This window comes from Chelonia mydas, chromosome 5, assembly GCF_015237465.2.
Source record: "Chelonia mydas isolate rCheMyd1 chromosome 5, rCheMyd1.pri.v2, whole genome shotgun sequence".
In the NCBI taxonomy this organism is placed as follows: domain Eukaryota; kingdom Metazoa; phylum Chordata; order Testudines; family Cheloniidae; genus Chelonia; species Chelonia mydas.
Window position 1 is genome coordinate 69954631 of NC_051245.2, and position 26752 is coordinate 69981382.

Below are 26752 nucleotides of genomic sequence, written 5' to 3' on the forward strand. Positions count from 1 at the left end.
GGGTTGCCAGATTTATATCTATATTATCTAGAATTCCGAATGTGTCCTTTTGTAAGGTGGTTCTCTTCCGGTGGCTTTAAATACACGCGAGTCTGGTTTGAGATTCAAAAAAGTTTAGCTATGCTGTTTGCTTCCCTCTCTTTTTTTATATACATAGAGAGGCTACCCACACCCATAGGGAAAATTTTAATTTTTGCAACTTCATGGGGCATCTTGCAACATATTATGACAATTACATCATCCAGTCTTGCTAAATCTCTTCTTGTATCACTGTGGAAAAACCCACACCTAAGGATCAAGGCCAACCTCACACTTTCCATCCATGCAATTTGGATAGAAGAAGGATTAACAAAAATTAAAGATAAAATACAAGATGATAGATTGATCTCCTTCAATTACATGTGTAACAAATATCAGCTACTGCTGTTTCACAGTTCTTCTTTCAGTGGCTATGCTCAAGGATTCATGCAAGAATAGGGAACAATTCGTCTATTTCAATTCTCTCATCTCTAGAAGAACATATTAGGAAATAAGGAAACAAAAGTCACTTCGTAGGAATTACTTATAGGTGACTTAATGCTTTGCAGTACCCTCTTAATCTCAGTCTCAAAGAAAAATGGGGAAAAGAGTTTATCTTCACCATCTCAACAGAAATCTGGGAGGATATCTAGGTTAATGTGAAAGATACTTCAAGTTCTTTATCCTTGTGATGCTTCCAGAACAAGATATTAAAAAGGTACACTGGACTCCAGAACAATTGTTTAAGGCTAAATGGGCAACACACAGTGAATGTTGGAGATGCAAACAGCCACATGTCAAGTACACTATTCTGTATACCTGTCAGAAAATGCATGTGTTCTGGAATGCTATAGTTTGTGCTCTCTCAAAAACTTTGTCACTGTTTCCTTTTCCAAGCTTGTATATTTTAGGGGTGCTGGATGAGTTGGTATTACTGCAATTTGTTTCCTAATGTTAACTTGTAACTGTGTTAGTGGTCAAAAGAGTTATTTTGAGAAAATGGAAATCTGCAGTTCCTCCCTCATATGCAGACTGGTTTAGTGAGCTATCTACAAATGCATTGATGTAAACAATGACTCTGCCTAATAGATAACTATTGTTTGAGTATGGTTTATTCAACCAATTTTGTACCCACCATACAGTAACTTCATCTAGAACACGTTTACCTAGTTTTCTTATGAGAATGTCATGTGGGATTGTGTCAAAAGTCTTACTAAAATAAAGGTATATTGTGCATTTTAATATATGCACTTTAATTCTATTTTCCACCAGTTCAGACAGCCTGATCCTGCAAAGTGCTGAGCAACCTTAGCTCCCACTAAAGTCATGAAAAAAAGCACTAGACATGGTTTGACTAACTTCACTGGGCGATGAGTTCTTAGCACCTCATAGAAATAGACTTATCCATCTCTCTCACTCCTTTTTTCTTCCTCCAACCACGCTCTTGCTCTTACTGTCCAACATCCTGAATTGTTACCTCCTGCCTGAATTGTTACCTCCTGAGTGCTAACATGATCAGGGAGAGTAAGTTATTGAACAGTTCCTCAACCAGAGAGGGTGTGCGTAGCTCAGGATACATTTTGTAACCTGTGCAGAGGAAGAACAGTGGTTCGGCTTTGGCATGTGCTGGTATGCCAGACTTGTTCACTATAATAATTTTCTTTTCTTTTAAAGTCTTATTGTGCTCTTTCTGTTTCGAGCACATTAAAATCACTGTCCCTGTTCCCTGACTGTCTTCCAGTACCCTCTACTTAGTTGGAAGAAAAGACACTGCTTTCAGTGTTGGAGGCCAGATAAATCAGAAGATTACAAAATTGAATACCTAGTTTGTTTACTGTTTCTGAATCTTCCCTTGTTAGTTTGACTTTAAGCAAATAATCATTATATTCCAAATTTACAGTTGATTCTCCGTGCCTTCTCTTCTTTTTTTTACACTGCATCCTTTAAGATCTCAAATCATCTTTTCATTTGCTGGCACAAGAGCCTAAACTAAAGATATTGGCATTCATGTCATTGTTGCCTACTGAGTTATCTGGTTTCTTATTTATCATTATTCGTTGGCGATCTGGAATGTTTGTGCAGAGTACCCATGATTTTAGTTATCACATACACAGTGTACTATATTTAAGGAGGGTAGTTGAAGAAATATCTCATGCAGGTGCTAGCAGTCAAAATTCCATTGTTACCCATTAGACTGGGGTGGCCAACCTGAGAAGGAGCCAGAATTTACCAATGTACATTGCAAAAAGCTACAGTAATACGACAGTAGCTCCCCGCTCCCAGCGCCTCCTGCCCACCGGCAGCCCCGCCAGTCAACACCTCCCCCTCCCTCCCTGCACCTCTTGATCAGCTGTTTTGTAGCATGCGGGAGGCTCTGGGGGCGGGGGGGAAGCGGGAGGAGCGAGGGCATGGCAGGCTCAAGGGAGGGGGGTGGGAAGGGGTGGAGTGGGGGAAGGGCCTGTGGCAGAACCAGGGGTTGAGCAGTGAGAACCCCCCGGCACACTGGAAAGTTGGCACCTATAGCTCCAGCCCCAGAGTCGGTGCCTATACAAGGAGCCGCATATTAACTTCTGAAGAGTCACATATGGCTCCGGAGCCACAGGTTGGCCACCCCTGCATTAGACAGATTATCTCTTTGGGGCAAGCACCTAGCACAGAGGGACTCTTGTAATGGAACTCAGATATATTTGAACTCCAACAAATTGCCTGCCATTGTACAAAACTTAGAAGATCTAGTCTCTGCTCCAGATTGTTAAACTATATTGCAGACATTACAGTCCACATATAGCATTGTATAAATGCAAGGAATATAACATTAAAACTAGGGCTGTCAAGCGATTAAAAAGATTAATTGTGCAATCTTTTTAATATAAATATTTTTGGATGTTTTATACATATTCAAATATATTGGTTTCAGTTATAACAGAGAACACAAAGTGTACAGTGCTCACTTAATATTTATTTTTGATTACAAATAGAATCATAGAATGTCAGGGTTGGAAGGGACCTCAGGAGGTCATCTAGTCCAACCCTCTGCTCAAAGCAGGACCAATCCCCAACTAAATCATCCCAGCCAGGGCTTTGTCAAGCCTGACCTTAAAAACTTCAAAGGAAGGAGATTCCACCACCTCCCTAGGTAACGCATTCCAGTGTTTCACCACCCTCCTAGTGAAAAAGTTTTTCCTAATATCCAACCTAAACCTCCCCACTGCAACTTGAGACCATTACTCCTCGTTCTGTCATCTGCTACCACTGAGAACAGTCTAAATCCATCCTCTTTGGAACCCCCTTTCAGATAGTTGAAAGCAGCTATCAAATCCCGCCTCATTCTTCTCTTCCGCAGACTAAACAATCCCAGTTCCCTCAGCCTGTCCTCATAAGTCATGTGCTCCAGTCCACTAATCATTTTTGTTGCCCTCCGCTGGACTCTTTCCAATTTTTCCACGTCCTTCTTATAGTGTGGGGCCCAAAACTGGACACAGTACTCCAGATAAGGCCTCACCAATGTCAAATAGAGGGGAACGATCACGTCCCTCGATCTGCTGGCAATGCCCCTTCTTATACAGCCCAAAATGCCATTGGCCTTCTTAGCAACAATGGCACACTGTTGACTCATATCCAGCTTCTCGTCCACTGTAACCCCTAGGTCCTTTTCTGCAGAACTGCTGCCGAGCCATTAAGTTCCTAGTCTGAAGCGGTGCATGGGATTCTTCCGTCCTAAGTGCAGGACTCTGCACTTGTCCTTGTTGAACCTCATCAGATTTCTTTTGGCCCAATCCTCTAATTTGTCTAGGGCCCTCTGTATCCTATCCCTACTCTCCAGCATATCTACCTCTCCTCCCAGTTTAGTGTCATCTGCAAACTTGCTGAGGGTGCAATCCACACCATCCTCCAGATCATTAATGAAGATATTGAACAAAACTGGTCCGAGGACCAACCCTTGGGGCACTCCACTTGATACCGGCTGCCAACTAGACATGGAGCCATTGATCACTACCCGTTGAGCCCGACAATCTAGCCAGCTTTCTATCCACCTTACAGTCCATTCATCCAGCCCATACTTCTTTAACTTGCTGGCAAGAATACCGTGGGAGACCATGTCAAAAGCTTTGCTAAAGTCAAGGAACAACACGTCCACTGCTTTCCCCTTATCCACAGAGCCAGTTATCTCATCATAGAAGGCAATTAGATTAGTCAGGCATGACTTGCCCTTGGTGAATCCATGCTGACTGTTCCTGATCACTTTCCTCTCCTCTAAGTGCTTCAGAATTGATTCCTTGAGGACCTGCTCCATGATTTTTCCAGGGACTGAGGTGAGGCTGACTGGCCGGTAGTTCCCAGGATCCTGCTTCTTCCCTTTTTTAAAGATGGGCACTACATTAGCCTTTTTCCAGTCATCCGGGACCTCCCCCGATCGCCATGAGTTTTCAAAGATAATGGCCAATGGCTCTGCAGTCACATCCGCCAACTCCTTTAGCACTCTCAGATGCAGCGCATCCGGCCCCATGGACTTGTGCTCTCCAGCTTTTCTAAATAGTCCAGAACCACTTCTTTCTTCACAGAGGGCTGGTCACCTCCTCCCCATGCTGTGCTGCCCAGTGCAGCATTCTGGAAGCTGACCTTGTTCGTGAAGACAGAGGCAAAAAAAGCATTGAGTACATTAGCTTTTTCCACATCCTCTGTCACTAGGTTGCCTCCCTCATTCAGTAAGGGGCCCACACTTTCCTTGACTTTCTTCTTGTTGCTAACATACCTGAAGAAACCCTTCTTGTTACTCTTAACATCTCTTGCTAGCTGCACCTCCAGGTGTGATTTGGCCTTCCTGATTTCACTCCTGCATGCCCGAGCAATATCTTTATACTCTTCCCTGGTCATTTGTCCAATCTTCCGCTTCTTGTAAGCCTCTTTTTTGTGTTTAAGATCAGCAAGGATTTCACTGTTAAGCCAAGCTGGTCGCCTGCCATATTTACTGTTCTTTCTACACATCGGGATGGTTTGTCCCTGTAACCTCAATAAGGATTCTTTAAAATACAGCCAGCTCTCCTGGACTCCTTTCCCCCTCATGTTATTCTCCCAGAGGATGCTGCCCATCAGTTCCCTGAGGTTGTCAAAATCTGCTTTTCTGAAGTCCAGGGTCCGTATTCTGCTGCTCTCCTTTCTTCCCTGTGTCAGGATCCTGAACTCGACCATCTCATGGTCACTGTCTCCCAGGTTCCCATCCACTTTAGCTTCCCCTACTAATTCTTCCTGGTTTGTGAGCAGCAGGTCAAGAAGAGCTCTGCCCCTAGTTGGTTCCTCCAGCACTTGCACCAGGAAATTGTCCCCTACACTTTCCAAAAACTTCCTGGATTGTCTGTGCACCGCTGTATTGCTCTCCCAGCAGATATCAGGGTGGCTGAAGTCTGCCATGAGAACCAGGGCCTGCTATCTAGTAACTTCCGTTGGTTGCCGGAAGAAAGCCTCATCCCCCTGATCCGGTGGTCTATAGCAGACTCCCACCATGACATCACCCTTGTTGCTCACGCTTCTAAACTTAATCCAGAGACACTCAGGTTTTTCTGCAGTTTCATACCGGAGCTCTGAGCAGTCATACTGCTCTCTTACATACAATGCAACTCCCCCACCTTTTCTGCCTGCCTGTCCTTCCTGAACAGTTTATATTCATCCATGACAGTACTCCAGTCATGTGAGTTATCCCACCAAGTCTCTGTTATTCCAGTCACATCATAATTCCTTGACTATGCCAGGACTTCCAGTTCTCCCTGCTTGTTTCCCAGGCTTCTTGCATTTGTGTATAGGCACTTGAGATAACTTGCTGTTTGTCCTCCTTTCTTAGTATGAGGCAGGAGCCCTCCCCTTTTGCGTTCTCCTGTTCGTGCTTCCTCCTGGTATCCCACATCCCCACTTACCTCAGGGCTTTTGTCTCCTTCCCCCAGTCAACCTAGTTTAAAGGCCTCCTCACTAGGTTAGCCAGCCTGCTTGCGAAGATGCTCTTCCCTCTCTTCGTTAGGTGGAGCCTGTCTCTGCCTAGCACTCTTCCTTCTTGGAACACCATCCCATGATCAAAGACTCCAAAGCCTTCTCTCTGACACCACCTGCGTAGCCATTCGTTGACTTCCACGATTCAACAGTCTCTACCCAGGCCTTATTTGCACTGTAAGAAACAAAAGAAAATGTATTTTTCAATTCACCTAATACAAGTACTGTAGTGCAGTCTCTTTATCATGAAAGTTGAACTTACAAATGTAGAATTATGTACAAAAAAAAACTGCATTCAAAAATAAAACAATGTAAAACTTCAGAGCCTACAAATCCACTCAGTTCTACTTCTTATTCAGCCAATCGCTCAAACAAGCTTGTTACATTAGTGGGAGATAATGCTGCCCACTTCTTTTTTACAATGTCACCTGAAAGTGAGAACAGGCATTCGCATGGCATGTAGCCGGCATTGCAATATTTTTATGTGCCAGAGATGCTTAAAAGTCATATGCCTCTTCATGCTTCGACCACCATTCCAGAGGACACGTGTCCATGCTGATGACGGGTTCTGCTCGATAACTATCCAAACAGTGCAGACTGACACATGTTCATTTTCATCATCTGAGTCAGATGGCACCAGCAGAAGGCTGATTTTGATGGTTTGGGTTCCGTAGGTACCGCATTGGAGTGTTGCTCTTTTGACTTCTGAAAGCATGTTCTACATCTCGTTCCTCTCAGGTTTTGGAGGGCACTTCAGATTCTTAAACTTTGGGTCAAGTCCTGTTGCTATCTTTAGAAATCTCACATTGCTATCTTCTTTGCGTTTTGTGAAATCTGCAGCAAAAGTGTTCTTAAAATGAAGAACATGTGCTGAGTCGTCGCCTGAGACTACTATGAAATATATGGCAGAATGTGGGTAAAATAGAGCTGGAGACATACAATTCTCCCCCAAAGAGTTCAGTCACAAATTTAATTAATACATTCTTTTTTTAACAAGTGTCATCAGCATGGAAGCATGTCCTCTGGAATGATGGCCAAAGCATGAGGGGGCATACAAATGTTTAGCATATCTGGTATGAAAATAGCTTGCAATGCCAGCTACAAAAATCCCATGCAAACGCCTGTTCTCACTTTCAGGTGACATTGTAAACAGGAAGAGGGCAGCATTGTCTCCCGTAAATGTAAACATACTTGTTTGTCTTAGCAATTGGCTGAATGAGAAGTAGGACTGAGTGAACTTGTAGGCTCTAAAGTTTTACATTATTTTGTTTTTGAGTGCAGTTACGTAACAAAAAATCTACATTTATAAGTTGCACTTTCACGATAAAGAGATTGCACTAAAGTACTTATGAGATTAATTGAAAAATACTGTTTCTTTTGTTTATCATTTTTATAGTGCAAATATTTGTAATAAAAATAATATAAAGTGAGAAGTATACACTTTGTATTCTGTGTTGTAATTGAAATCAATATAGTTGAAAATGTAGAATAACATCCAAAAATATGTAATAAATTTCAATTGGTATTCTATTTAACAATGCAATTAAAACTGCAATTAATTTTTTGAGTTAACTGTGATTAATTGACAGCCCTAATTATATACATTTACATGTATGATATATTTGTGTACGGTTGAAAACCTCTGTGTAGTCTGATTATTTTTTTTAATGAAGCTTCACGTATAGTGAAGTTTGTTCTGTGGAAAAAGTATTTCTTCCCTTCAGGCAAGTAAATAAAATATATGGCACATGACAATAAATAACATTGTATTAAAAGATTAGAAAAGTAAATTTTAAATTTGGCTCTAAAATTATCATTTAAAACTATATGAATGCCCTAGGGAAAAGAATTCCAACACATTCCAATATCCTGGAGTTAGGATAAATCTGAGATACACTGAAGAAACAGAATTGAAGAGAGGCCAAAGTATATGTGCAACGTATGAGATGGAATGTAAACCTAAATTTGGCAAATATAAAGTTTTGAGATACATCTCAAGCAAGTACAGGTTGTTGTTTTTTCGTTTTTTATAATGTGTAAATAGGCAAATCATTTACCAAATTTCTGTCCAGTGCCATATTTTTAAAAAGCTATATGTTAAAATGCTAAAATCAGGAGCCTAGGACATATCTGTCCACAGAAATACTCAGTGAAGGTAGTTTGTGGGGTAGGGAACTTCTCCAGGATCTCCTTAATAATGTGGTATGGGGTGGTTATCCCATCAAGAAGCAAGGTTTGTTTCTATCTTCCACCATGCTTAATGCTTCAGGGTTCCACCCAGAACCCAGAGGTCCTGAGGGATCCACCAAAGGCTGGGGCCCTTGATGCTGACTGTAGGTTATCCCTAGTTCAACACTCAGTACCCTGATTTACTCTAATCCTGGACATGCAAAACTTCCCTTGCATACCCCATTATCCCTCTTCAAGGATTTATTTTCCCTAGTAGAAGGGGATGTGTCAAGGCTGAATCCCCAATCTGGCACTTCAAGTGCAGAAGGTGGAGGCCCAAAAGGATTTTAAAAATTAATACTTGCCACTCCAGGCTTGTATTACACTCCCAAGGTTACAGCTTTTCTCTGACCTTGGCTTAGTAAATGCTGCCACCACCCAAATGCAAAAAAAGCTCTTGAACCCAGGAAGGAGCACTTGGGAATTCCTCCCTGTGGGGTACCCTCAGGCCCTTTCAGCCCCCTCTGGGGAAGAGCTGAGAAAGAAACAAAGGAAATTAGCTGTTGCCACCAGCTAATTAAACAACATATGCACAAACCTCTTAGGACACCAAAAATCCAATTCTGTTCTTAAAAAAGGTACATTTTATTAAAAACAAAAGGGAAGAAAATGCATCTGGAACTTAGGCTTTTGCTAGATTTTAAAGGAGCAATTCCAAAAATTAAGCACCCAAAATAGCTTTCTTGAGGGTTCAGCTTAAAGGTTACAAGCAAAACAAAAGCACCTGGAGTCAGTACACAGGAGATCCACAAGCCAAAATAAAGAAATAAACCTGATTGTGTCTATTTAAACATTCCCTGTCCAATGATTTTTTCTAGGTATGGAAGATGAATTTTCATACCTGGTTCAAGTCTTACACAGCATTCCTGCTTATAGCATTGCTGCTCCGTATCTCCTTCTCTGGAGAACAACAGACAAAGTGGAAGGTTTTTTTCCATTTTAAAAAGTTCTAGCCTTCCCATTGGCTCTTTTTTGGTTGGGTGCCCACTCCTTTTCTTTTACCTGTGGGCTTGGTAACCCTTTACAGGTAAAGCAAGCAGAGAACAGCCACCAAGAGGTACTTTATAGCTAACTGGCTGGCTGGGCGTTCATAAAAGGGACCTACCGCCACCCCCTTTCATTCATTACATGATGCATCCTAGAATACTCAAGGAGCTGACTGAGGAGATAGCTGAGCCATTAGCGATTATCTGTGAAAAGTCATGGAAGACAGGAGAGATTCCAGAAGACTGGAAAAGGGCAAATATAGTGCCAATCTATAAAAAGGGAAATAAGGACATCCCAGAGAATTACAGACCTGTCATCTTAACTTCTGTACCCGGAAAGATAATGGAGCGAATAATTAAGCAATCAGTTTGCAAACATCTAGAAGATAAGGTGATAAGTAACAATCATCATGGATGTGTCAAAAACAAATAGTGTCAAACCAACCTGACAGCTTTCTTTCAGGATAACAAGCCTTGTGGATAAGGGGGAAGCGGTAGACGTGGTGTATCTTGACTTTTTAGTAAAGTTTTTGATAATGTCTCGCATGACCTTCTCATAAACAAACTAGGGAAATGCAACCTAGATGGAGCTACTATAAGATGGGTGCAAAGCTGGTTGGAAAACTGTTCCCAGAGAGTAGTCATCCGTGGTTCACAGTCATACTGGAAATGCATAACGAGTGGGGTCCTGCAGGGATCAGTTCTGGGTCCGGTTCTGTTCAATATCTTCATCAGTGATTTAGATAATGGCATACAGCATACACTTATAAAGTTTGTGGATGATAGCAAGATGGGAGGGGTTGCAAGTGCTTTGGAGGGTTGGATTAAAATTCAAAATGATCTGGACAAACTGGAGAAATGGTCTGAAGTAAATACAATGAAATTCAATAAGGACAAATGCAAAATACTCCATTTAGAAAGGAACAATCAGTTGTACACATACAAAATGGGAAATGACTGACTAGGAAGGAGTACTGCAGAAAGGGATCTGGAGGTCATAGTGGACCACAAGCTAAATATGAGTCAACAGTGTAACGCTGTTGCAAAAAAAAGTGAACATCCTTCTCGGATGTATTAGGAGGAGTGTTGTAAGCAAGACACGAGAAGTAATTCTTCCGCTCTACTCAGTGCTGATTAGGCCTCAACTGGAGTATTGTGTCCAGTTCTGGGCACCACATTTTAGGAAGGATGTGGACAAATTGTCCAGAGAAGAGCGACAGAAATGATTAAAGGTCTAGAAAACATGACCTATGAGGGAAGATTGAAAAAATTGGGTTTGTTTAGTCTGGAAAAGAGAAGACTGAGAGGGGACATGATAACTTAACTGTTTTCAAGTATGTAAAAGAGGAGGAAGAAAAGAAATGGGCTTAAATTGCAGCAAGATAGGTTTAGGTTAGACATTAAGAAAAACTTCCTGTCAGGGTGAAATAAATTGCCTAGGGAGGTTGTGGAATCTCCATCATTGGAGATTTTAAAGACCAGGTTAGACAAACATCTGTCAGGAGTGGTCTAGATAATACTTAGTCCTGCCATGAGTGTAAGGGACTGGACTAGATGACATCTTGAGGTCCCTTCCAGTTCTATGATTAAATTGATTTTTCTTGCAGGCTTTTATTTTTTGTCTATTAATTTTCAAAAGAACAGTACTGTTAAGTCTACATGAAGATGTTTAAAACTAGACTTGCTTGATGCCCTAGACAATATGCTGTGTGGGACCACCTGTAGCCTTATTAATGGATTGGTGATTGACTGACTAATCCATAACCAATATTAATCAATCTTTTAGAGCACAGTGGTCAATAAATGTTCAGTCACCTGAGAGCGACTGCATTAGGAATATTGGTATCATTATCATTAGAATAAGAGTCCCTAGAAGCACATGAGAAACCATTGCAATTTATCAACAAATCCACTAAGCAGATAAACAATCCCGCAACCATTGAAATACAATAACAGACAGAGAGATTGTATAAAGAGTTGAGCCCTATGACTGGCATTACTCACATCTCGCAGGTCCTGCTGGGGGACCGTGGAGTGGCAGTCATTATCTTCCTCCTCCTCCTCTTCCTCCTGTGGTTGTCATCCTGGCTCTCCCCCGTGGCACCCCTCTCCTCACTCCCCCTCCCCTGGCACAGAGGATGGGAAACACCTTTTTATCCTGAGTTATGCGTATGCCTGCTAAGATTCATGCATATGCATAAGGGTTCCAACTCCTTTTCTCTTATCCATACTTCCACACCCCACTAATTTAGGGATGCCCCATTTCTTATTGGCTGTCTCCTTAGTTTCCCTCATTCTCATTAACATCTCTGTCAGAAAGTTACCATAGCAACTAGAGGTTATTACAGAATCCCCCAAAATGTTACTGTTTGGCATCTTGTGGTATTAAATGGCACATTGCAGCATATTTTCAGGTCTGTTGCTTCATAGTTTTCAGAACATCAGCACGTACCCCATCTTTTACTGTAATATTACCCTTTACTGGTACAAGGTTACTTTAGTCTTGCCAAACTGTTTCATGCCTACGGCCTTGTGCGGCTAAGCTGATTATATCACAGGCCTCTAGGCCCCATGTTACAACATTAATTAATACTTATATTTCACCTCTAGACCCCAAATCTACTTAATATGTTTTATTCTTGGGGTATGAGCTTGATAATCTACTGCATCTAACAATACTGTAGTAAAAGTGCCTATATTAGCAGTGGTTGATTGATATGCACATAGAGATTTTTTTTTTTCATACTTAGAAAGCTTGCAGAATAAATAAGTCTTCTAGTGGTATGCTGATTTACATATTTTGGTGTCTGAATCCTCCTTGCATGTTGTGGTGTGGTCTTTTGTTTAGACAGCTTACGTGATTTACAGGAAAAAAGCTAGCCATTGGATACCAGTATGTATCCTTGTTGATAAACAATAAAATTTTATTTTAGGCCCAGTGTTCAGTTTTTGTCTAAATTTATGAAGTACCAGTATGAAATTAATTGTTCTGCATTTGTTCAGGATAGTTTTTATCCAGAATTGCTTGCTAAAATGTCTTTTCCGTGTTTGGATTCCAGTTCTCCTTGCAAACAGACATGACAAGAAGGCAGTTAGAATATGAAGCGAGGCAAATCAGAGCTGCCATGGAAGAACAATTAGGTACTTGTCAGGACATGGAGAAGCGGGCACAGGTAATGTAATTTTTTTTTAAACTATGTTTTACTTTTTAAAGTTAAACTGAATAGAATGGGTTATCCTTTTGATTTTCTTAAATTATTGGTGATTGTGTCTTTGAACGTTTATGAACATAGCAGTGTCTTAGAGTTTTTCCACGTAGAGAACTTTTTAAATATTAAAATGGGTATCAAAACATGTATTGTACAAAATCCCTGCTCTCTACAGTAAATGAACAAATATCCCTCTACTGGATTAGTAGAAGACTTAGGAGCAGTTTTGAGAATTTATGAGGTAGAAAATCCCTCCAAAAGGGGAGTATTTTTAAATATTGGTTAATGAGTATTATAACTGTAATTTTAAATAGCATGTGTCTGAAACTGCATTTTTTTCTATTCTGCTATACTGTCTTCTTTTAGTTTGCATTATTGAGTTTAAAATAAAATCCCACTGCTTTTGTTAAACTTTGTCACCAAAGTACATTTATAAAGGGCTAATCATTAAGTCCAGATGAACCAACAAAAATATACTCATACTCATATTCCCATAAATCCCTGTTTGCTCCAGCAAAGGGTGGTTTTGCCTTCATGAATGCATGCATAATTTTGCAAGCAGACCATTTCACCCATATTTGAAAATAGAACCCAAAATGGAGCTGTGTGGCATGAGAAATGGAAATTATCAATTGCTGACTGCTGATGCAGACTACTGTCACTGTGTCAATGTTGGATAACCTTGATAATTCATTACCACCAGTTCCAAAGCATTTAAGTAAATAACTCAGCAGAATTGCATGCTTTCTTGTGACTGAAAGTTTTATCAAAATGAATTAATCAAAGTAATATACTCTTCAATCTTCATTGAACTCTCACTTTAATACAAAATAAATATGAAGTAATTTTAATTAGTCAAGTGTCTAATTATTTTTAAGAAGATTTTTCATAGTGAAACAGGTAAACAAACTAATGGGACTTTCCCGGTATCCCTGGTTTATGTAAAATTCATTTTTGGCAGCATAATCTGTAGTTTCTCATTTTAAGACTCACTCTTTCAGGTGTGTAGATTAAGGCTGTAGGAGAAAGCAATGTTGAACCGCCAGCAGAAGTGTTAAATGTAGTCTTTTATTATGAACACTTTGGTATGGTGAAGTAAGATGAGTGGGAACTGTTGCCTGGATGGCCAGCTTTTATGGGCACTCAAAAGAGCCGCTTCTGTTGTTTGAAGTAGGAGTAATGGATATATTTAAAATGGCACACCATATCTGGTCACTGGTTTTAACCTTTAAACCTGCCTCTCTCTTCTCTCCCTCCACTCCCCAACTGTAGCTTTATTACTTTGAAAGGATGTTATCTCTAAGTAGCTACCTCCTTATATGTTCTGTTTTCTGCTAGGAATTAACATAGGTAGATCTTTGTTCATGAGACCCTTTAAAAATGTTCACTGTCCTGTTGATTGTAATCAAAGCACCATCCCTATATTTCTCCAAAATTCAGAAAAAGAAGGGAAGATATGTGTGTGTGCAAGAAAACTATAACTTTCTTCTGAACATGACCTCTAGCTCATCCTGGATTTTTCATATCAAGGGTAGAAATTATGATATTAAAAATGGATAAAAGTTAACTGGCTTTCAGATAACTAGGAGTAAACTGACATGTTGATAGTGAACTCTATGTAGATTAGTTCACCATAGTGTTCAAGTAATTTAAACTAGGCTATTCAAACTTGCAAATGCAATGAACTCATACATTCTGCAGCTTTCATTCTGCTCCATGGTTTTCTAAGCTTTTAATGTCTTCTGTCAGAATGTATATCTGACGCTAAACATTTCACATGTAAAACGTAAGCTTGTGGAAAAAGAAACAATTTAGCCATATAAAAATGTGAAAACAATTAAAAGAGCCACATTAGAAAGGAGGTTAGCCATTTAAATAGTTGTTAAGGAAGTTATAATAAACTGACTTGGTCCACTTCCTAGAGTTCATAACTTCATGTGGAGATTAGAATTGACAAAAAGAGAAAACAGATTTAACCTGTTAACAATGTGAAATTTAACTTGACCCTTTGAACAATTCTGTAATACTGCTGCTGTTAATAGAGAAAGGTCAAAACTAGAACCATGGATTTTAACTCTTTAAGATTTTGGAGAGATTAAAAGTTAAAAATTTTAATCCTGCCCTTACAAATTTTGTTTCTACTTTAATTAAAAATGAGAAGGCTCTTATTTGTCCTGAACATATAATCATAGAAATGTAACCCTGGAAAGGACTTTGAGAGGTGATCTAGTCCAGTGTTTTCAAACTTTTTTTTCCTCGCGACCTAGTTGAAGAAAATTGTGGATGCCCGCCACCCAACGTAACTCTAGTTAAAAGATATAATTTTCATAAAATCATAATAATGCAATACATTCCAGCTTTAACCCACTTTACATAACTAACAGTAGACAAAGTCATTACTTTTAAACAAAATACTATAAAGGCGATCAGGTTAAGTTTCACTTACTTAATGTGACTGGTGGGTCTGTGTGTTCCTCATGATCTCGTTCCAGTCAGGATTGCAGGATGAAAGAGCTACCAGCATATCAGGTCCACTGTTCAGTCCGTTTCTTTCTTTAGTTTTTAATCTTGTCAAAGTTTAAAATCCAGCTTCACACATGTGGGTTGTTGTGAAAGGTAGCAACAAGAGCACACTTACTTTACTTAGCTGTGGATATTCTTTGGAAACACTGATCCAAAATGACGACAGGTTTATTGACTTGTGCCATGTTTTCAGAGTGTTATCACAGGTGAGATGCAGCAGCTCATTCTCTTGCTCAGACGTGAGATTTAGCTGCATTATTGCCTCACGGTTTTTGAAAGAAAAAGGATCTTTCACCAGAGTTTTTCATTCAAATATTCAAACTCCTTTATTGGGAAATTGTGACTAAAACTGTCAGAGCTGCAAGATGTAACTGTATGATAGTTTTCATTTCATTCACTTTTTCCTCACTGGTGGTGTTCTCCTCAATGTGTTGTAACAGTGTTGGGAACATGTAGTAGCTGGGCCGATTACTTTTCAGACGTGCTTGCCACAGTGCCAATGACTTTTGAATTACTTATATCTCTTCACAATGTTGAAACAAATCATTGCACCTTCCTTGTAACTTCAAGTTTAGTTCATTTAAAATCGAGAAAATGTCAGCAAGGTATGACAACGTATTAACCAACTGTCATCATCAAACAAAGTTGCTAAGTTACTGTTTCCCCACCCAAAAAAATAAATATTGTTCCTGGGTTTTTACACCCTGGTAAGTACTGTGCCCCATGACAGCCACTTATTTCAGTGTGAAACAGTAAATGCATGTGTTCTGTTCCCATGTCTGAGCGTAGCACTTCAGAAAGCCTGCTGTTAAGTGAGCACCTTTTAATGAAGTTTATGATTTTGACTACTTCCTTCAGTACTGCCATAAGATCAGCAGGAATACCCCTGGACGCCAAAGCTTCGCGGTGAATGAAACAGTGATTCCAAACAATGTCATTGCCAGCTGCATCACAGATTTTTTTCACAACTCCACTTTTCTTTCCGGTCATATTTGCTGCATCCTAGGTGGAGGCGCTCAAGTGGCTCCATGCGGCTCTTGCCCACAGGCACCATCCCTCCTCACCCAGCTCCCATTGGCTGGTTCCTGGCCAATGGGAGTGTGAAGCCTGTGCTCAGGGTGGGGGCAGCGCGCGGAGCCCTGTGGCCCCCCTGCCTAGAAGCCGGACCCACTGCTTCCAGGGCGCAGTACGGTGTCGGAACAGTTAGGACTAGCCTGCCTTAGCTGGGCAGCACCACTGACGGGACTTTTAACATCCCGGTCAGCAGTGCTGACCAGAGCCACGAGGGTCCCTGGGTGCTGAGCAAGGCAACCCAGGGACTTACGTGCCACGACCCAGTACTGGGTCACGACCCGCCCTTTGAAAACCACTGATTTAGTCCAGCCTCTTGCACTGAGACAAGAAAGTCATGTGGAAAGAAAGATGATGCAAGGGATATAGTTTAATTAGGCCACAACCTTATTACTTAACTCATCTGGGAGCTAACCAGCAATAATTTGTAAAATGAAGGTCATGATTCCTTCCTTAATCACTTTCCTCTAGTGGAAGGCTGCTCCCACTCCTCCTCCCAACATGGTCCCAGCCAATTGCTGGGAGCCCACTGCCCTCTCCTTCTGTGAGGGTTAAGGGACTGGGGAAAAGGGGGCTGTGTCTCAGCTGTACCAGACATTAGGAGCCCTAATCCTTTCCCCAGCTTCTTTAGGGCTTGTTTCCCCTAAGTCCACTTCCAATTCTGATTTATCAGTGAACCAGACTGTCAAACACTTGCACTGGATAGGAGCCAGTATTTTACCTGAGCCCCACCAGCTCATGTGATCCGCCCCCCCAACTCCCAAAGTCTGTGGGGGGGGACCTTAAAGGGATATACTACCCTTTTTTCGCCCCAGTCAAGATAAAGGAATCCTGCCTTAAGGTTTTGGAGCTTACATTTTCTAGATTCAGATGTGTCTGAAATTTTGTAAGCATAACTGTTCTTGTGAGATTTTGGCTCAGAGTATCAGAAATCTTGTGAAAACAGGTGGCTTTACAAAATTTCCTATATTTTTGGCCCCAAACTCTTAAACTGTTCAGGATTTCAACACTGTCAAATCTATTCACAAATCTTAACCTAAATCTAATCTAGATTAGAGCTTCAGTCTAGTATTTATAGATATTGCTTCATTCTAGCATTTATAGATACTACATCTTTAGATGTCTGAAATATTCTTACATCTAACTTATTTTTCCTAACCTTAAGTGTTTTAAATCAGATATTATAGTTTTATTTTAGCTTTACAAAAGTGATGATAAATTCACCTGTAATCACACTCATTAGTAAAATTATAATTAATTATAATAAAGTATTATTAGGATTTGTACACTGTATTTTGCATAGGAAGACTCTTTATCCGCAAGTCTTTTGTTAATAATCGAGATGATTTAGAACATAAGAACAGCCATACTGGGTCAGACCAAAGGTCCATCTAGCCCAGTGGCCAGTGCCAGTTGCCCCAGAAAGAATGAACAGAACAGGTAATCATCAAGTAATCCATCCCTGGTCGCCCATTCCCAGCTTCTGGCAAAGAGAGGCTAGGGACACCATCCCTGCCCGTCCTGGCTGATAGCCATTGGTGGACCTATCCTCCATGAACTTATCTAGTTCTTTTTTGAACCCTGTTATAGTTTTCGCCTTCACAACATCCCTGGCAAAGAGTTCCATAGGTTGACTGTGCATTGTTTGAAAACTTAGAAGTATTATTTTTTAAATGAATTTGATAGAAATTAGGGCTGTCAATAGCAGTTAAATCATGCGATTAACTAAAAAAATTAATTGCAATTAAAAATTAATCACACTGTTAATAGAATTGAATACCAATTGAAATTTATTAAATATTTTTGGATTTTTTCTTCATTTTCAAATATATTATTTAGATTACAACACAGAATACAAAGCGTACAGTGCTCAATTTATATTATTTTTTATTACAAATATTTGCTCTGTAAAAAAGATAAACAAAAGCAATAATATTTTCAGTTCCTTTCATACAAGTACTTTAGTGAAATCTCTTTATCATGAAAGTGCAACTTACAAATGTAGATTTTCTTTTTGTTACATAACTGCACTCAAAAAAAAAAATGTAAAACTTTAGAGCCTACAAGTCCACTCAGTCCTCCTCCTTCAGCCAATTGCTAAGAGAAACAAGTTTGTTTACATTTACGGGAGATAATGCCGCCCACTTCTTAATTACAATGTCACCTGAAAGTGAGAACAGGCATTCGTATAGCACTGTTGTAACTGGTGTTGCAAGATATTTACTTGCCAGATGTGCTAAAGATTCATATGCCTCTTCATGCTTCGGCCATTGTTGCAGAGGACATGCTTTCATGCTGATGACGCTTGTTTAAAAAAAAATGTGTTAATTAAATTAATGACTGAACTCCTTGGGGGAGAATTGTACATCTCCTGCTCTGTTTTACCCCCATTCTACCATATATTTCATGTTATAGCAGTCTTAAATGATGACCCAGTACGTGTTGTTCGTTTTAAGGACACTTTCACTGCAAATTTGACAAAGTACAAAGAAGATACCAATGTGAAATTTCTAAAGATAACTACAGCACTGGACCCAAGGTTTAAGAATCTGAAGTGTCTTCCAAAATCTGATCAGGACGGGGTGTGGAGCATGCTTTCAGAAAAGTTAAATGAGCAAAACACTGATGCAGAAACTACAGAACCCAAACCACCAAAAAAGAAAATTAACCTTCTGCTGTTGGCATCTGACTCAGATTATGAAAATGAACATGCGTCGGTCCGCACTGCTTTGGATCATTATCAAGCAGAACCTGTCGTCAGCATGGACGCAGGTCCTCTGGAATGGTGGTTGAAGCATGAAAGGACATATGAATCTTTAGTGCATGTGTGGCATGTAAATATCTTGCGACGCTGGCCACAGCAATACCATGCAAGTGCCTGTTCTCACTTTCAGGTGACATTGTAAACAAGAAGCAGGCAGCATGATCTTCTGCAAATGTAAACAAACTTGTTTGTCTGAGCGATTGGCTGAACAGGATGTAGGACTGATTGGACTTGCAGGCTCTAAAGTTTTACATTGTTTTATTTTTGAATGCAGGTTTTATTGTACATAATTCTACATTTGTAAATTCAACTTTCATGACAAAGAGATTGCACTAAAGTACTTTATGAGGTGAATTGAAAAATACTGTTTCTTTTATCATTTTTATAGTGCACATATTTGTAATAAAAAATAATATAAAGTGAGCAGTGTACACTTTGTATTCTGTGTTGTAATTAAAATCAATATATTTGAAAATGTAGCAAACATCCAAAAAAATTAAATAAATGGTATTCTGTTATTATTTAACAGCATGATTAAATGTGATTGATTTTTTTAATTGCTTGACAGCCAACATAGAATATATTGCGGAGAAACCAAAGGAAAAAAATGGAAATTTCATGTAAAGGATATAAAGTTAAAAGAGCATTCCTGTATTCAAACAGATTAAGGGAACATTTGAAGATTAATTAAAAATCATGCTCAAAGTATCAGTAATACCCAAGTGAAGTGGTTATCAGTATAAAATTAGACATTATCTATTATATCAGTAATACTGCCCATTGTGTTAGTATTTCTCATATTTGGTTTGAAACTCAGTCTTCCATCATATTAAAGAGAAGGTAGGTGAGCTAATATCTTTTATTGGACCAACTTCTCTTGGTGGAAGATACAAACTTTGGGCTTCACAGAGCTCTTCATGTCTGAGGAAGGTAATCAGTGTCTAAGCTAAATACAAGGTGGGACAGATAGCTATACATAAGGGGCTCACACATGCTGTAGGAGACCACTTAAAATAAAATGGGCAATTAAGGGTTAGGAGGAAGAGGAGTGTATTACCAATTGTTGTCATCAGTCTTAAAACCAATGTCTTTGAGTTCCTGGTTTTAGTGTCTAGCAGAGTTCTGAATTTAAGTTCCCATGTTTGCCTTTGAAAGTGTGATGCAGGTTACCTTTGAGGACTAGGACTGAGAGGTCAGATATGGAGTGATTGCTTTGTGAAAATTGTTCACTCACCGATGAAGTGAGCTGTGGCTCACGAAAACTTATGCTCAGATAAATTGGTTAGTCTCTAAGGTGCCACAAGTACTCCTTTTCTTTTTGCAAATACAGACTAACATGGCTGTTACTCTGAAACCTGTCAATTTGAGAGTGTAGTGATTGTCTGGTTTCACCCATATAGTTGTTGGGGCATTTAATGCTCTGGATGAGGTACGCCACTTGTGATAGGCATGTCTAGGACCCATGAATCTTGAAAGGTGTGTTATTGTGTAGTATTGATTGTCATAGCAGTGGAGATATGTCTGTAGGTTTTGCATCTGTTCTAACTGGGTCTAGTGTTGCTTTAAGTTGGTGTGCCTGATCTGTGGGGAGCTTCTAATGATTAGCTTGGTGAGATTGGGGGGGTTGTTTGAAGGCCAAAAGAGGGAAGATGATTTCTTTCAGTATAGGGTCTCCATCAAGTATGGGTTGTAATTGTTTGATGGTACCCCAAATGTGTTCCAATGTCGGGTGGTTGGTGAAAATTAGGGGTGTTTGGTCAGGGGTTTTTTTTTTTCTGTGTTGAAGCAGGTTGTCCTGGGCTATTTGGGTGGGCCATTCTATGATGCGATCTACTTCTCTGGTGGAGTGTTCTTGTTTGCTGAAGGTGGTTTTAAGTTTGATAAGGTATGTATCCCAGACTTTCGCCTTGGAGCAAATTCTGTAGTATTTGAGTACCTGGCTGCACATAACAGATTTCTTGGTGTGTCTGGGTTAATTACTGGATCTATTTAAGTGTGGTGATCCGGGGTTTTCTTGGATATAGCCCTTCTATAATATTCCATTGTTGAAGCTGATCGTGGCATCCAGGAAGTTGATGCTAGTGTAGGAGTATTCTAGAGAGTTTGAGGGATGGTTGGTGGTTGTTGAAGTTGTGGTGGAAATGTAAGACAGCATTTAGGTCATCTCTCCAGAGGATGAAAATATCATCAATGTGTCTCAGGTATATCATTAGTTCCATAGTACATTTTTCCAGAAATTCTTCTTGAGGTAGCCCATGAAGAGGTTTGCATATTGGGGAGCCATCTCCTAGTACCGAGAGCTGTTCCCATGGCTTCGACAAAGAGTTTATTTCTGAATGTAAAATTGTGATGGGTGAGGATGAAATGGTTGAATTTGGTGATGTGTTTAGGGTGGATTTCCTAGTGTTGTACGTTATCTTGTAGGTATTTGAGGCAGGCAGCGATACTGTCATGATGAAGGATGTTGGTGTATAGGAAGGTGACATCCATGGTGGTAAGAATGATTTTCTGGGGGAAGTTGTTAATGCTGCAAAGTTTCTGGAGGAAGTAGCAATTGATGTAAAGATACAGTGTGTAGTTTTGTCCATTGGGGGGTGTCCAGTCAACTGATTCTTTTTTCCTCATGATCATCAGTGGGAATGTGGTTATTGTGGGGTGGTGTCATCATTGTTGTGAAATAATTCCTCAATGTGGAGTCTGCAGAAGAATTCTGCTACTTTTCCACTTGTTAGTATGGTATCAGGTTCTGTGGTGGGGCAGAAGTTCAGTCCTTTGGAGTGTGAAGATACTTCAGTTCTTTTTGGGGTGATCTTTATTGATTGATTAGGTTGGAGTGTCGTATCGTGTCTGTGTGGTGGGTCCTGGTCTCTTGGTTTTTCTCAGAGGTGGTCTGTTAGTTGTGGAGTTACTGTAGTTGGTTCCATGTTTTGTTTTTATATTGGATGGCTGTCATTGAGTTATTTGATAGTTGTTTTGGGTTTCCTCCAAGATCTCCAGGTAGGTTTCCTGATTTTATTTTTTTTTCTTCCAGTGTGTTGGAGCATGTGTTGGTCTCTTTTTTGAGAAGGTCCCTTTTGGAGTATCTAAGGTGCAGAAGATAATTCCTTAGTTTTTCTGAGGTCCTTCTGCAGAGCTGTTCAGCATGTTTGGAGTTATATGTAGTAGTCAAAGGATTATAGATGGTGAGTCCTCCTGGGAATGATATTTTATTTCTTGCATCTGCTCGGGAAGTAGATGTTGCTGTTCAGTGTGGCTTACTTTATGTTGTGGCATTTCTATTTTAATACTTACAAGAGTTTTGTTTAATTTTATCCCAAATTTCTCATACGATTTCCAGTGACATAAACACTGCCTGGACATTTTTTGTCTTCTCCTTATCTTTATAATCTAAATCACTTCAACATATTCTTACTCAGATCCTGATAAATATCCCGCAATATTTTACAGTTCAGCATGGACACAGATGAAAAAGCATAATTTTCCTATGCTTTGTTCAGTGATTCTTTCTGTGTTAGACTAAACTATTTCAGATTTGGACCAGTGTGTGAACGAAACAGGATTCCAGACTTCTTTATTATTAGTAACAGTAAACATAAGCATTTATTTTATGGTAGCACTTAAAAGCCATGATTTGGATTTAGGGGCCCAATTGTGGCAGACACTGTATGTACATATTGTTACAGGGTCAGGCCAGATGGCTACAGGAGAGTGATAGAGGGTAGATACATTAGCCATAGATTAAGCAGGTCCCCTTTCCCTGAGTAAGATAATGGGCTGTTCCAGAACAATCAGGAAGTTGCTGGAACCAATTATGGCAGGCAGGCTAATTAGGATACCTGGAACCAATTAAGAAGCTACTGGAATCAATTAGGATAGGCAGGCTAATCAGGGCACCTGGTTAAAAAAGGACCTCACTTCAGTTAGTGAGGCATGTGCGAGGAGCTGGGAGCGAGAAGGCGTACTGCTGGATGACTGAGGAGTACCAGCATTATCAGACATCAGAAGGAAGGTCATGTGGTGAGGATAAAGAAGGAGTTGGGAGGAGGCCATGGGGAAGTAGCCCAGGCAGCTGTAGCTGTCACACAGCTGTTACAAGAAACACTGTAGACAGCTGTGATCCACAGGGCCCTGGGCTGGAACCCGGAATAGAGGGAGGGCCTGGGTTCCTCCCATCGCCCCAACTCCCTACTGGATACGGGAGGAGTTGACCTGGATTGTGGGTCCCACCAGAGGGGAAGGTTCCTGGCCTGTCCCCCGACCCACTAGGTGGGCCAGCAGAGACCGTGGGAATTGTTCTCCTTCCTTTTTCCCATGCTGACCAGTGATGAGGTTAGCTGAGTGGACAGCAGGTTTGAGCCACTAACAAAAGTGGCCAAACTGAGGGCTGCCGTGAATCTCCGAGGTGAGCAAATCCGCCAATAAGTGTAGGACCCACTAAGGCAGAGGAGGAACTTTGTCACAATATATAAGACATAGGTGCTGATTCCATGGATGCTCTGGGGCTGGAGCACCCACAGGGAAAAAAATGGTGGGTGCTGAGCACCCACTGGCAGCCCTCCCCCGCCCCCCGATCAGCTCCTCCTCCTCCATCCTAGCACCTCTCGCCCACCACGATCAGCTGTTCCGCAGCATACAGGAGGTGCTGGGCGTGGGGAGTGAGGGTAGGGTGTCCTCGGGGGAGGTGGTGGGAAGAGGCGGGGCGGGGGTTGTGCACCCCCAGCACCTCTGAGATAAGAGACCATATCTGGCACAGAATAGGAAATGTATTAAGATTTTAAACAATGTTTCTTCCCCATGAATTCTTCCTTTTCTTGATATATTATTTTTTCCATTTCTTATCATGCTGTTTTTAGATACAGTAGAACCTCAGAGTTACGAACACCACAGGACTGGAGGTTGTTCGTACCTCTGAACAAAAGGTTGTTCTCAAAAGTTTACAACTGAACATTGACTTAATACAGCTTTGAAACTTTACAACGCAGAAGAAAAATACTGCTTTCCCTTTATTTTTTTAAGTGGTTTACATTTAACACAGGACTGTACTGCTTTTTTTAAATCTCTGCTGCTGCCTGATTGCATATTTCCAGTTCCAAAGAGGTGTATGGTTGACTGGTCAGTTCATAACTCTGGTGTTCATAACTCTGCGGTTCTGCTGTAACGCTTTTCTACTCATACTTTCAAGCACTAAAGAGGAAAGGATGGTCTGGTATTTAAATGACTGCACCAAGAGTAACATGATATGGGTTTAATTCCTGGTTCTGTCACAGCTTCCTGTGTTGAATTTGTACAAATCATTTAATTTTTCCATTTCTCCATCTGTAAAATGGAGATATTTCCCTATTGCACAAGGTACTGTAGAGATAAATTTTTTAATGTTTGTGAGGTACACAAATACCACTGTGATGAAAGCCATATAAGTACCTAGTTAAATATTTCCATTACATCTGGCTAGATTATTTATTTTGCCAGTTTTGTTGCATCTGTTTGTGGCAAAAATTGCCTCAAATCCTGAGAAGTCTGAATTTTTTTTCTTTTATGGACCCATTTTCTCCCATTGGTTTTGAGCAATAAATTACTAATAGCACTTAAACCCAATTTTGGGCAGTTTCAGTCAGACATAGAATCATAGTAGAAATAGAATAACCTCTTTGGTTTATCCATTCCATCACTCTACCAATGCAAGATTGTTCCCGACAATACATTTTTTTGAATGTTTTTAGTATAATTAAGAGAGTTCTTCTGTTCCTAAAACTCTGTTAGCCTTTTTGACTAGCGCTGCACAGTGAGTGGATATTTTCAGAGAACTATCCACAGTGACTCCAAGATCTCTTTCTTGATGGTAACAGCTAATTTAGACCCCATCATTTTGTATGTATAATTTGGATTATATTTTCTAATGTGCATTACTTTGCATTTATCAACCTTTAATTTCATCTGCCATTTTGTTACCCAGTCACCTAGTTTTGTGAGATTCCTTTGTAACTCTTCACAATCTGTTTTGGACTTAACTGTCTTGAGTAATTTTGTATCATCTGCAAATTTTACCCCCTTTTACCTGATTTTACCACTATTTACCCCTTTTTCCTGATCATTTATGAATATGTTGAACAATACAGGTCCCAGTACAGAGCCCTGGGGGGCACCACTATTTACCTCTCTCCATTCTGAAATTTATTTATTCCTACCCGTTGTTTCCTATGTTTTAATGAGTTATTGATCCATGAGAAGACCTTCTCTTTTATCCCATGACTGCTTACTTTTCTTAAGCCTTTGGTGTGGGACCTTGTCAAAGGCTTTCTGAAAGTTTGTGTACTATATCCCCTGGACCACACTTCTCCACATGTTTGACCCCCTCAAAGAATTCTAAAAGATTAGAGAGGCATGATTTCCCTTTACAAAGCCATATTCTCTCTTCCCCAGCAAAATTGCAGGAGAAATACAAATTAGAATATAGATATACTACAGTAACTAAGCTCTGTGTGAGAAAGTTTGTACAGCATTAACCAGCGCTACTAATCCTGCTTTTTTGTGCTTTTCTGGTCACATTTTTAATGCTATTTTTTCTGTATTTTTTATAGTAAAACTAAGGGGAAATATTAAGTAGACATTAATGGGGGTGTCTATAAATAAGATGTTCAGTATTTTGGAACAAAATTTAATCATGCAATCCAGGGTGCAATTTTAATTCTGCTCATGTTTTTCTGAACATTTGTGAACTTTATACCAAAAAAACAAAAAAAAACCCCAAGAAAACAAAAAAAACACTAACTTTGGTTTTATAGTTGATTTGATTTTGTATGTGTGTCTTGACTCTGTCATATCCAGTGTGATTTCAGTGGAATAGTTGAGTCCTGTGTCAAGACTCAGCTGAATTCACAAATTCATCAGATAAAGGCTGATTAAAAAGGACAAATTCTGAGTATGTCATGAGGAGTCTTCATTTTTGGCCTTAAAAAAAGGTTCAGAATCTCTCTTTCATAATCTGTTCTTTGTGCCTGATCTTTCCCCATTTTTTCCTTAACTTTTTCTGTTTCCTTTTTGTTATTTTTTCCTCTTAGCTTTCCTACATCATAAAACAGTAAACACGTTTAAAATGTCCTCTTACGATATGGGGAATATGGCTCTATATAATACTTACATATTTTATTTATTTCATTGAAATGTTCTTTTTCCTTACTGTGACAGGAACCCCGGGGTACAACCTGGAACTGTGGGACTGCTGTGCCCCTTTAACTCTCCAGGCTGGGCTGTCTCACACAATGCTATGCCAGTGACAAGCAGCAAAACGCCTCCAGGCACTGATCACTCAGCCGTCAGCATGTGGAGCCCCACAACCAGCTAAATCTCATGAATGCTCCCTGAGCCACTCATAAGTCATATAGAGGGGGGCACCAGCAAATCACCCCAGCTAGATATATCCCATTTTACACTGCTCAATACTCCATTGGCCAGTGCAAGCTCATTAATTAGTTCGCCACTTTGTCAAAGGAAAGTGGACATGTGCCAGCTTTTGTAATCTGAGCTGAGATTCCCCCAAGCACTTCAAACAAACACACACTGTTTTAGGTAAAATATAAAACAGATTTATTAACTACAGAAAGATAGATTTTAAGTGATTATATGTAGCAGGCATAGAGTTCAGAGTTGCTTACATCAGAATAAACTCAGTCTAAATTCTACAGACTAAGCAAGATTTGAATCAAGCAGTCTCTCACTGTAATAGATGTTACAGGCAGTTCACAGTTCTCAATACACGGGCTGGATCCCTTCCCAGCCTGGGACCAATCTCTCCAGTTCCAAGTCTTTGTCTTCCAGACAGTCTTCCAGGTGTTGAGGTGGGGAGGAGAGAGGCCAAGTGATGATGTCACTGTCCCTCTTTTATACTTTCTTCCAGCTGCTAGAAAGATTCTTGGTGTGATGTGGCAGGTAAGGCAGACGTCATTGTGTACGTGCCTTCTTCAAGAAGTCTTTGG

General features: G+C 40.2%; 1 protein-coding gene across 13 annotated transcripts in view; it reads left to right on the forward strand.

Moving 5' to 3' along the window:
- APC (APC regulator of WNT signaling pathway) overlaps positions 1–26752 on the forward strand; it is a 201085-nt gene that overhangs the window by 115674 nt on the left and 58659 nt on the right. For all 13 annotated transcript variants that reach the window (XM_037901538.2, XM_043547784.1, XM_037901544.2 and 10 more), the window contains one exon: positions 12272–12385. In XM_037901538.2, the coding sequence (XP_037757466.1) occupies positions 12272–12385 (114 nt within the window). The remainder of the gene's footprint in view (positions 1–12271; positions 12386–26752) is intronic.